Below are 13,301 nucleotides of genomic sequence, written 5' to 3' on the forward strand. Positions count from 1 at the left end.
GCGGCACGGCACATTAACTATAGCACCTCTGGGTTTTATTCCAGGAAGCGCATTTAACAAACTTTAACTTCAAATTTAATCAACGTTCTGGGATTTTCTGACCTAGAAACAGAGTGTGTTACCATTAGTTAATTCTGAGAACTCAGTTATCTCAGTTTCCTTAAGCGCCGGGTTAACAAACTCACAGCTGTTTCTTAAAACCTGATTACTTGAATTGGGTCCTTCATACTTTATTACGTCAACAAGAAGGGTCAAAATGTTTTTGAGGAAGGAAAATCTAAAAAAGGAAATTTTTTCTCAATACCCCAGAAAAACGTTTTAAGCAGAGCCAGGGAAAAATTAGCACCATTTATTAATTATGGTGGCAATTTTCATTTACTCCAGCATAAAAGACTTTTTGCTTACTCAATAGCCAGAAAAAAAGCAAAATGCCTTCAGTTTGGATGAAACAATAAGGTTTATGTGCAAAGTCCATCTCCCAAAAGCCGATCCCTTCCCAGATAATTCCCTGAAGTGATATAATTTACAGTATTTACATTTCAGAGGGAAAAAAAAAAACAACCTCTCTCCCATCTGCCTGCAAACTTCTTTTTATAGAAATTTCATCAGTACGTCCGTGCAATAAACAGTATTATCTTAAACGTTCTCCTCCTAAATACCTGTTGACAAAAGGTTAAGAATTTTGCAAGTAACAGGACAAATGAGTGTATGTTACTGAACACTACTGTAGCATGAGGCCTAGTGGTTTTTAATGCTTTTAAATACGTTTGACACGTCTTTGCAAAGCCACTAAATGTCAGGTGATTGGAATTTTTTTAAACAGGTTGTTGGGTGTTAAAAAAACCAAAAACCAAAAAAACCCTAAACCCTGTGAAACCCACTGATGCATTTTTTTCTTACCATTAAAAGATGTGCAAATAGGACTGTGGGATCTTTACAGCTAAATCTGAGCGTGCACCTGTCATTAGGGTGAAGGTGGTGGTACGATTTGAATTTTATTCAAGTTGACAAGAAAAGTAGCTTTGTGGAAACGTACAAGCATAAAAGGACGCGTTTGCATGTTTCTACTCCGCGGCTGATGTCCAACTAGCAGAGTGCAGAGTTCTTCTTGTGAGCAGCAGCGATGCCACCACTTTTCACATGCATGCCTTTTGCATGTTAGCCTTGTATGTACCACAGTGACTCATGACAAATCTCAGAGGTTTTTGTTTTCCCCCCAATCATAAACTCAAGCTAGCTGCAGGGCGGGCAGGTGGGGGGGAGGGGGAAACCGGTGGTTAACCAGTGGAAATATTTTGACTGTGTCTGAGCTCTTCACGCTACAGCAGAGAAACATAAGAAGGTACCGGGCTTCATAGGTTATATTCTCTCCAGTCTCTCTCAATATGAACAGGAACATCAAAATTGGCAGACAATTAAGTCTCCAAATGCTATGGAAAAGTATTTGCTTTCACAAAAAAATCAATGTCCACCTGAATCAAAATAAATGTGCGCGAGTAAAAATGTAAAATTAATTCAGCTGCATTTTATAAAATGGCTCATTATGTGTCAGCAACGCCAATATGACTCAATCGTACGATGATCGCTTTCAGCTCTATACTGAGATTTTTCTAAATGGTTCATTGCTTCCTCATCTGTACTCACGCAAGTTTCGGTCTCATTTATGAAAACCACGGCTTTGATCAAAAGTGGTGGGGTGACAAGAAGAAAAGAGGAGAGGAGCGCTAAAGGGCAGGGCCGTCTCATCACGCCCCCTCACTCTGAAGTTTAAACATACTCCCTCCTCCTAGTCACGCACAGACACTCTCTGAATGAACAAACCCAAGTGTATGCTGACTGATAACTTTCTGTCTCCAATCAGGGCTGGAGATTATCCTCATGAACCCAAGATAACACTAAATGTTGTCAAATTACATCATAAAAATCAGCAGAACTCGAGCTGTGGGCTCAGCCTATAACAGACCAAAAACAAGTTATTGAGCAGGGCTTCTGTATTCTTTTCGACCCCCCGTTTTCAGAATTAAAGTCCAGTGTGAACTAAACAATGAGAACACAGCTGTTAAGAAGAAAATTGATCTCTTGTTACGAGAAAGACATTGAAACAACTGAGCGTGTGTCGGGGTGGAAGTGGTATCTGTTCTGAGACTGTACATAAATGACAAGATTCATCTGTGGTGGTTACCAAAAGCTGCAGAGCATCTTATACACACACACACACACACACACACACACACACACACACACACACACACACACACACACACACACACACACACACACACACACACACACACACACAATGTGCATCTGTGTGTCACACGCCATTTTGAAAAGCCAGAAAAAGTGAAACAAATTGTTCATTTATACCCCTAATAAATGATCACACATTTATACGTATCAATAGCTAATGAAAAAATGGCTTAAATGCTTTCGCAGGTTTCAACACAGCATCGAACCGCGGCCAAGATTCAAACCGGTCTGAATTTTTTTTTTCCTGTTGAAGAAATAATCGACCAATCACAGCTTAGTAGCTGAAATCCAGGATGGTGTCATATCCTTTCAAAGCTACCTAACTGACCAAGTGACTGAGTCTACAGTAAGTGACGTGTTAATGAAATAATGAATGGATGCATTTAATGAATTCTTGGTAAATATCCAGAGATTTTTTTAGTATGCTGACAAAAATAAATAAGTAATTTTAGTAATCTGAGTGCTTGTAATTTAGCTGCTTTTGTTCCTAAAATGTGGAAGAGACATCAGCTTGGATTATTCCTTTAGAAATGTTTTTAATTATTGGCAATACTCTGTCTTTGTCTTCTTCTTTCCCCCCAGCTGCCCCCCACAGGGGATCATCTGCCTCCATCTCACGCTAGCATCACACCAACCGCCTGGCATGTCCTCCTTAACTACATCCATGAAGCTCCTCTGAGGACTTCCTGCCTGCCTTTCCTGCTGCCTAGCAACACCACATCTACCATCCTTTGTCTAATATATCTGGAATTCCTTTGTCAACATCGTAGCAAGCAACATAATATCGTGGTCCACAGAGAATCCTGCCTGACCCCATTGGTTAGCTTGTCCATCACCATTGAAAACAAGAATCTCAAAGCCACTCGATGATCTATTGTCACCCTCACCTTAAACCCATTTGCCTCTCTTACTGCACACCTCATCACCCTCACTACTTCTCTGTCACTCTTGACTTCCTCATGCAGTGTCACAGTTCCTCTTTTGGCCTTCTACCACATTCTTCCTCTAGATCAGGGGTCTCAAACTTAAATGAACTGTGGGCCACTGCTGTCACTGCCATCTCATTGGAGGGAACTTTAGTGTTCAAGTAGTACAAAAAACCCAAACAAACACCCACAAATATTTCTGAAAATATAGTGTTTTGTTTTTTTAAAATTTAAAATATTGTATAACAAGAAAAACTACAAAAAAATAAAAATAAAAAATTCCCCCTCACTCTTAACTAACTACAACCTTTCATTGAACTACCAAATAAACAAATTGGTACTCTCCTTCTGGTCAGACACGCGGCAGCACTTCTGCTATAATTGTGTTCGTATTTAACAAAATAAAAATGCAGACACAAGTTTAAACATTAGTTTTTGACAGCTAGTTAAAATTGTTTTCTTTACAAAAAACTCTCACACTGAACTAACACAGCCAATCCCTCAACACGTTTGTACTCTCTGCTCATATTGACTTCATGTTAAATAATCTTTGGCTTTTTAAAGAACTTATTTTAACATCGCACTCAATAACAAACAAATCCTCCCTAACAAAAAAGTAACTTCAAGGGTCAAATTGCATGATATTTCTTCACGTCAATATACGGACCAAGAGTTCGACACCCCTGCTCTAGATCCACAGACCCTGAGCGAAGCTCCTTCTGATCTTCTCTGACCTACTCCATCAACACTTGAAGCAAACATCACATCAAAAGCCATACTGCTGATGCCTGATGATCACCTCTCTTCTTAACCTAGCTTCAGCAACTGTGTCCAACACCTTCATGGTGTGGCTCTTCAACTCTATCTCCATAGTTACTACAGTTCTGCACATCACCCTTGGCATGAAAACCAGTTTGAGTACACTTCCTCCCCATTCCTCAGGCATCCTCTCACTCTCCATGATTGTGTTCAGTATGGTTAAAAAGTCCACCGGCCAGGTTTCCAGTCTGTCTCTGCTTCTTTCTATTTAATGGTGTCTTGAAAACTTATCTGGACTGGATGTCCTGTTTTTGTCCATGATAAAAAAGCAAAAAATATTTCTGATAAAAATCAGAAAAATCAGAGAAAACAATCATTTTCTGTATAACTATCTGTTTTTGTGGAACATTTTGGCCACTCCTCATTACTTAATTCACTGAGGTGTGTGGGCATTTGTTTATGCACATCTCTGATAAGATCATGCCACAACATTTCACAAGGCTTGAGCTCTGGACTTTGACCTCATTGAAACACTTTGATTCTTTTCTTTTCAGCCTTCTTGTTGTAGATTTTCTAGATGTTCTGTGCTTCGGATCACCGACCCATTGGATGACCAAATTTGGGTGGAAACTTCAGTGGAAACATGGACAAATGGGCTCGCATTTGACTCTAGAATACTTTGGTATACAGGGATGTTCACATGTGACTCAGTGATTGCAAAGTTCCCACATCCTGTGGCTGCAAAACAAACGCAAATTGCCCCTCCACTATTATCACGTTTGACAGTCTGTATGAGGTGTTTGTGCTGATATGCATATGATATGTGCTGATATTAGGTGTTGACCTAACGTGGTGCTGTGCATTATGACAAAACACCACCACTTTGGTCTTGACTGTCCTAATGTCATTGTTCCAGGAGTCTTGTTTGCTCTGAAGCAACATTTTAAACCTAAGCCATGTTGGCATGTTCCTTTTAGAGAGAAGAGGGTTTCTCCTGGTAGTCCTTCCAAACAAGCCGTACTCGTTCAGTCTTTTTCTAACTGTACTGTCATGACTGTTGACATTTAACATGATCACTGAGGCCTGTAGAGTAAGAGATGTATCTCAGGTTTCTTGTAATTTGTCTGAACATTGCACGGTCGGACCTTGAAGTGAATTTGTTGGGATGTCCACTCCAGGGAAGACTGGCCACTCTCATAAATGCTTTCCACTTGTAAATAATATTTCTCACAGTAGAATGACTGACAGCTTTTTTGGAAATGGATGTAACCCACCCCAGACTGATGGGCAGGGACAATTGCTTCTCTAAGTCTAAGTCTAAGATCTTTATCAGGTAACCACTTCTAACATCTGCTTCCATGAACTGACATTTACATCAGTGGGATTAAAATATCACTACATGTTTTTAACTGCCGTAACTTGTTTCCTTTTTTTCTTCCCAGTATAGCAAAGCATGAAATGGTTTAAACTACTCATTATTCTGACAAATATTCAATTAATTAATCATTTGGAGTGGAAAAAAACAACAACAAAAAAATCAGGCAGCTTTGAAAAATGTTTCTATTGTTTCATGTTTCCATGGTGAATACTGCATTGGTATGTAGTTTTAACAGCTACAGGTTTGCTGTGTTTTAGTATAAAACCCTACAAATAGGGTGTTTTTTTGTTTGCACCCAGCATTTCAGACAAGTGGCTGACTTGAATATGTGAGCCTGCTCGTCTGTGACTATGTGGAGAAGGTTGCCTCACCTCGTTCTTGAGCTCGGCAATCTGGTCCCGGAGCTGGTTGATGTACTGTCTGGAGTCAGAGTGGTTCAGCTGGCCCTGGATCAGCCCTTCCTCCTTCTAAAAATCAAATTTCAGACACACAAGGTTAAAGCTGAATTTACTTTGATTAATACATTGATCACTTAACTGGCTAAGACCACAGATCCAAATGTTTATTCAAGGATGCACTCAGACAGACACTGAAGTACACGAGCACACACACCTGAATCTCAAGTTCAGCGATCTTCTGCCTGAGTTCAGCCATCGCAGCCATACTGTCAGCTTCCCTCAGTCGCACTGCCATCACCTCCTCTTTACTCTACACGCATCACAGGGAGGAAGGAAGCACATTGACAGGAAGAAAAAAAAAAAAGTTAAACAATATTTTCTGGGTAATAAGTGAGCCTTTATAATGACAACCTTTTAATGGATTTCAATTAGAGATAGTAAAGAACAATAAATTGTCTCTACATCCTGCTGTGTCATTCATCTTTCATTCTAGACTTCCTCTATTACATCTGTTGATCTTTTTCAGGATGTGAACCCCAGAATTTATGCTCTGACCATTTTTCAACATTTCTCATGTATCTTTTTATCTTCTCTGTTCCAGGCATCTTTTTTTTTTTGTCTTCAGTCAAAAGGTTTCTTTTTCTATTACAGATTTTAGTTTCCTATTAATAATTCTTAAATGGTAAAATGGTAAATGGCCTGTATTTATATAGCGCTTTACTAGTCCCTAAGGACCCCAAAGCGCTTTACATATCCAGTCATTCACACATTCACACACTGGTGATGGCAAGCTACATTGTAGCCACAGCCACCCTGGGGCGCACTGACAGAGGCGATAATAATAAGAAAATGCTGCTCTCCACGTCACTCTGCTCTTTTCTGTTAAATCTGCTCCTCTGCCTCTCTTTCCACCTTTCACTATCCAGACCTTGCAGTCTGATTCGGCCTGCTTCCTCTTCATCTCGTTGAGCTGGGCCTGCAGAGCTTTGTTCTGATTGGCCACCATCTGGAGTCGATCCTGCAGGGCAGAGCGTTCCTGCTCGTTGCGTCCGATCAGTTTGCTGTGGATCTGGTTCTAAAACAAGAGGTTAAATGGTAGATGGTGAGAGTAGAGCTCTTATATTTATGAAACAACAACAACAACAAAACCCAATAAATGAAAACAAAAACATCTCACAAGTGGCACTATGGTCTAACAATTAACAAACAATAAAATCTGTTCTGATTCAGTTATACTTTGTTTCATTTTCATTATGTGCATGTCAGGCACGATGCACATTCATAATTGAAAAAGCAAAACAAAATGTAATATCCCAACACCACAGGGCTGATTTCCCTAGTTCAGCAAGTTATATTCATTCTTATAAATGTGTAAAATAAACAAACATGACAACTTTTATGCTTCACAATCATGCATACATCAGAGAAGGACTCACAAGCCCACTGCTGCAGTGTGACAGTACAATGTAGTTATACAGCACCTACCTGACTCTCCAGCTGCAGGGCTTTAAGTTTAACCTCTCGGAGCTCCGCCTGGGCTTGAGCCTCCCTCAGCCTAACCGTCATCAGTTTGTCCTGCAGCTCATTCATGGCGTTCTTCTTCGGCGATTCCTTCCAGTGCCCGCCCCCACCACCAGTGCTGCTGCTACGGGACATATGATGCTGCGAAAGAGCAGACAGGTGTAACTGGCCGCTGGTACATTATGCGCACTCATGCACTCCACCAAACAGATGAGAGATCTGTTCCCATTTTACCTGCCAGCGCTGGTTCAGCTCAGTGACAGCCTCCTGCATCTCCCTGAATGAGCGCAGCGTCTCCAGCTCCCTCAGCTTCATTTGCTTCACTTCTTCCTGCAGGGTCGCCAAGTTGTTCTCATCTGGCAGGCAACTGCTCCTCTAGATAGTAAACATTTCACGGTTATAAGTTAGCAAATTCACACACGCAGCCTAATGCATATATGAAGACGTACATGGGAAAGGTTTTATGAGGAAGGGAATCCTTATTAGATTTCAGTGAAACACAATATACCTTGGTGATTAATACAGAATGTACCACAGTACCTACAACATTATTGTTATTATTATTATCATCATTATCGTTATTGTTAATAATAATAATAATAATAATAATAATAATAATTAACAATAACTACTTTTGTAACACTTGAATAGAAACCACACATTAAAGAATTGTATGCATCTTAATATATAATATATAATATATAATATATACAAACAGTGGTGTGAACCACAGCTGAAATGGGCCCTGATCAGATGATAAGAGAAGCTGACTGCTAGAGTAAGGTCTCAGCAGATCTGCTATATCTAAACACGAGCCTGGTCACATGAGGCTTTGCATGTAGGTAATCTAATTTTAAAATTCTAAATCTTACAGGACTAAAAGAAAGCAATGATAGAGCTGATGTGTGAGCAGTGGTGAGAACTTCTGGCTGAAATGAAGATGGACCAGAGGAGACTGAGGGGTGCACATTCATGGGAGATAAAATAATCTAGACATGGGAAAGCATAGGAGTTTAGTTTCAAATTATTGACTTACATGAAATGTTGTTTTTCCTAGATAAGAAAAACAGCTTTAGCTCGCCAAGCGTTCAAATGCTGGTCAAAAACAGAATCAAGTTTTTTAGCAGATAATTTGAAATTGGTGACGAGGGGGCCGATGTAGCAACTGACCTGCTTTGTGACGCTGCTGAATGAAAACCTCAGTTTTGATCAGATATTACATTTGCTAAATGTGACCATGCCTAATCAGCGGCATCTGTATCCTGACGACCAGGAGTCGACAGACTTATTAAATGTAGTATGAGAGGGACAGGAATAGATTAATACAACTATCTGATATATGAAATTTTGTTCAGACATCAGACAGTTGTGAGGTTGTTTCACTCCTAACCAAAGTGGTGCAACAACCCACTAATAAAAACATTAGCATGTTTACCTCCTGACTACAAACCAGCAGGTTTGTCAATCTTTGAGACGCTGTATAAGCAAACAAAAGGTTTGTCCAGTTTTGAGTTAATTTTCAGTAAAATCTTCATCGGGAAGCAGCAGAGCGTTTGTGTTCCAACACCTCATCAAGTGAAAATGAAAGCTTGAGAAATGGAACGCGTCTGTCATTTGTTTGAGTGTTTGGATTAAACGTTAGACAGGTTGGTTAACGGTCAGACAGACTTTACCACATTCACAGAATCACACGCCTTCTGTCTGCTTGCTGTTCACACTATTCTCTTTCACACAGTTTCAAAAAAAAGAAAAAGAAAAAAAAAAGGCATGTTTGTGAGCTCACCTTTTCCAGATCGAGCACCTTGTCTTGCATTTCCTTCAGAGCTCCAAGCAGTTCGGCCTCGCGGAGCCTCGACTGCTCCAGCTCGGTCTGCAGATTGCTCACAAACTGCTCTGTGTACTGAAACAAACATCCTAGTGTTAAAGATATAATGTAGGTCAACTTTTATTTATTTTAGTTTTAGTTGAGCAGCCTTTTCTACCTGGTATTTGTATACTGATATTTATTTATTGATGAGACAATTAGGTTTTTGAACAGAGCTTGGCTTCCATTTCACTCTCATTTGCAGACCAGTTTAACAGTTCAGCTAAGATTACCACAATCTTGCAAGGGGTGAAAACTCAAGGTAGTGTTATGTATCTGTCTTTCTTTTTTTTTACATTTAGTTTCCTGAAAAAGGAAGAAACGGGAGACAAGGAATTCCACAGAGAGATGGAAACATGACCTATCAACGAGCTATTTGTGGGGGAATAAATGGACGTGATTCCCAGCAGCAGCGTTAGACTTACACTTTTCTAAAAAATAAACCAAAAGCATCCATTCTCAACTGCAACTAGTGAGCGAGTAAAATCCAAATATGTTACCTACGCCTAGAAATGTCTGTGTACAACCTTCAAAACAGCCGACAACCTAAATTTAGCTGCCATGAAGGTGCACTTGTGTCCCGCTGTCTGTGATGTCAGCATGCTACTGTACACTAACATGTCACCACATCAAGGGGAAACTGCAAAGCTATGAATATGAAAGCAGCAAAGAAAAAAAAAAAAAAAAAAAAGAGAGAGCTGAGTGGAAAAATACTTTCCAATGAGGCAAATTACAAACGCTTGAAATCGGGCAAGTACATAGCGTGACTGCAAGATTCGTGATTTGTCATTTTTGGCTTCTCAGTCTTGGTTATCAAAGAAGATTGAGAGTGTCTGGAGGTGTGTGAACCCTGGTGGGTGATGGGTACCAGCAATCTGAGCTGGAATAGACGCACACGTAACAATGACATCATTTAGAGAAAAATCAGTGACTGGAGTTTTTCTTTTAAAGCAAAGCAAATTATAATTTTAGTGAACCATCTGCTCCCTTCACATCGTGCTGTTGCTCTTCACACCACCTTCCCACAGGTAGGTGTGAGTTGAACCTATAAATATTAAGAGCAAAGCTTTGGTTAACAGCACTGGCAAAGACCACAAAACTTTTTTTTTTTTGAGTAAGTCAGTAAAGCGGTTGCGGAACATACAGAAACTGACATGCATACATTTACTCATGTGGAAAAGCAAACGTGGGTGTTCTCTGTTAAACCCAATGTGGCGTTAAATACTAAATACTATACTAAACATCATATTTACTAGAAATTCACAGTAGAGAAGCAGAGTCTCTCGTACATATAAAAATGTTTGGAAAGTCAGTTTTCATATTTTTCCTTGAACAATATTATATGTAAAAATAAATAAATAAATAATATTAAAATATGTTATTTATACTGTTTTGGGAGGCAAAAACAGTTCATACATGAATTACATGTTAAATTACACCCAACTCTAATTTGTATAATAATTCCAATATCATGTGACTCACAGAACTTGAATGAATTAAAAACAAAAATCAGTCATCCTATAATGTAGGATCACTTCTTTTAACTTTACAGTACTATGCACCAAATACAGTTTGATTAGCTTTTCCTTCAGTGTTTAACTGAAACCACGTTTTAATAATCTATGCTACATTAACAAAACAAGTTTCAACATTTAATCATAGTCACACTATTACTTTCAATCAGGCTGTGTATCACACGTACAACAACTCAAAACAACAAACAGCTGCTCTGTAAAATGTACACGTGCAACCTTTACAGCCGCCATCAGTGTTACGTGCGACCTCAGCCTGTTGGTCCAGTTTTTTATTGTCACCCTGATTAACCTGCGCCCTCTTTCTTTGCAGATTTATTGTTAGTGTTGGCTGCTGATGGCTTGCTGCATGAATATAAACCCGGAGAAAGTGGAGCAGGAGGGTCGGCCATTGGCGTCTTGGATCCCACCAGATCTCCATCAGCACAAGCTTTACCAATCTGTTGCTTTCATAGCTTTGTTTATTCTGTACAGGTTGAGTCGGGAGCTCCTGGAACTACTGTTTTCAGTTTGGTTTCTGTTCTTCTAGTTTTCCAGGACTAGTTTGAGTGAGAAGCCTGTATTCGATGGCCCATTGTGTGATTGGTTCATGGTCTTCTTCCTCTTTGTTTGTTTTAGCTGGGGCTCACATCTCTTTTTGTTCTGTCCTTTGGGAGTAACTATATTTCCATTACTAAAAGCTTGTTGAATGGCACCCGTAACAGTCAGACTGGCTTCACTGGCGTCCAACAGTATTTTTTAGACAGTGATAGGTTCCACATTATTTGGCTCTCCTCCAGAGCTAGACTAACTAGATTTCACCTCATAAACCTCACCTCACCTCCATGGTGTGAAAACTGTAGAAGTCTTTGTGCCTCATCTGTATGTAAACATCTTGCTAAAACAGAACTTGAACGGTTTCATTTTTGGGTGCTGAGCTTTGCACCTTTGCGGGGTTAGCTCACGGGTTAATCACCGATTTTCTTTGAAGGTTTGTGAGAAAATACAAATGCGTGACTCACTACTTTGTTATCAAAGCAGCATAAAGAACATATCGGAAACAAATCAACGCTAGTCTGACCAGTCTGACCATATTTGAGAGGCGCAGTCGGCCCCAATTGTTTTTTTTTTAATCCGTTTTCCACAAGCTTGTATAAAATATAGCATTAGTACATCACTCCCACCATGGGATAACTTAAACGAGCCATTACTATGAGTCAGTCTGACAGTCTGTTCATACCAAGCTGCAACGTTTGAGTTTGAAAACTGAAAACATCGCCGCAAAGACTGACTGACGGGTACCAATCCAGCTTCAGCTAATCGCTTCCTGCTAATTCACTGAGCTTAACCTCCCCACTGTGTTAGTACTGGAACAATTGTATATTTGTAATTATACATATATTTTACTTATATTTTATTTAACTTGCGTGAGTTAGCTGACAAGTTTGCGCACCACTCTCTCATCCAAATTAGGGATGTGTGCGACTAGTCGACTAGATGACTAATCTAGTTAAGTGGAATGATTCATTGTTGAAGAAGTTGATTAAGTGTTTAAAAAGCCTTTGTTATTAGTTTTTGGCATTAAACGGTTCTCAAATTTACTTAATATCTGAGTGTTTCTTGGTTTTAGACTAGTCGGTTAGTCAGATTTTTTACCCCATGTTTAATTGACTAAGAAATCAGTCACCAGGAAGATTCCCAATCCAACTTTTTCCACAATTGGCCAACATGGCGCCAGCCAGATGGGCAACTTTGGCGCTTCACAAATGATGCTATAGTGGCTTTGTCCTTTTTCCATATACAGTCTATGACTGGCTCATACTAACAATCATACTAGAGTGTGTGTGTGTCTTTGACAACAAAGTGAACTTTGATATATTCGGTTACTTGACAAAGTTGTAAACCTTTTGATATACTGACATTGAAATCTGATCAAATTGTGTTGCATTCTAGTGAAATCACTTAAACGTTTGCGACATTTGTGCCCTGATTTTGAGTCCAAATAATCTGACAAACAGTAAAAGCATTATCAGGAAATACACAGCTTACAGAGCCTATCTGTAAGTTAAATATAGGACAAAATAAAGACTGTAGGCAGGAGGGAAACAGTTCATCTTGCTATCTTGGTTCATTTATTAATTCATTCTTTTACCCTCTGTTGTTGTAGCTCTCGGATGGTGTCCTGTGCTTTCTCAAGGCTCTCGCTAGCTGTGGTGCACTGCTGCCTCACCACCGCCAGCTCTCGCTTGATCACATAGTTCTCCTCTGCTTCCTGCGCCCTAGTCACCTGACCCTGGAATAGTGTGACCAAAATAGGATGACATTTAAAATCGTCAGTGGAGTGCAATTTTCAAATTCAGACTATGCAGGGGGAAAAGGGTGGTTCCAGACAAAACAACAATATAATGGTTATAGAGAACTTTGCTTCATGTCATACTGAGAGTCAACATTTTAGTAAGGAGATTTATTTGCTTTCTTGTAAATCGCCTACCTGAGGATATCACTCACACTCTTACATCTGTCCTTTAAAGCTAAAGCTAACAACCAACTAGCTCAGTTTAGCATGATGAATTGAAACACAGACAGAAAGCTAACCTGGCTGTATCCGAAAGCAATAAAAAACTTAAAACTCAGTCTCAGTCTCTGTTTTTTAACAATTATTAGATCTCAAGCATGACCATGAAGAAAACAAGT

The 13,301-nt window shown here is 39.6% G+C and overlaps 1 protein-coding gene across 3 annotated transcripts in view; it reads right to left on the minus strand.

The window, feature by feature from the left end:
• evi5l (ecotropic viral integration site 5 like) overlaps nt 1-13,301 on the minus strand; it is a 46,037-nt gene that overhangs the window by 4,514 nt on the left and 28,222 nt on the right. For all 3 annotated transcript variants that reach the window (XM_026170522.1, XM_026170524.1, XM_026170523.1), the window contains 7 exons: nt 12,760-12,900; nt 9,016-9,132; nt 7,467-7,607; nt 7,197-7,373; nt 6,640-6,786; nt 5,926-6,021; nt 5,685-5,780 (listed from right to left, as the gene is read on the minus strand). In XM_026170522.1, coding sequence (XP_026026307.1) covers nt 5,685-5,780; nt 5,926-6,021; nt 6,640-6,786; nt 7,197-7,373; nt 7,467-7,607; nt 9,016-9,132; nt 12,760-12,900 — 915 coding nt within the window. The remainder of the gene's footprint in view (nt 1-5,684; nt 5,781-5,925; nt 6,022-6,639; nt 6,787-7,196; nt 7,374-7,466; nt 7,608-9,015; nt 9,133-12,759; nt 12,901-13,301) is intronic.

This window comes from Astatotilapia calliptera, chromosome 6, assembly GCF_900246225.1.
Source record: "Astatotilapia calliptera chromosome 6, fAstCal1.2, whole genome shotgun sequence".
NCBI lineage: Eukaryota > Metazoa > Chordata > Actinopteri > Cichliformes > Cichlidae > Astatotilapia > Astatotilapia calliptera.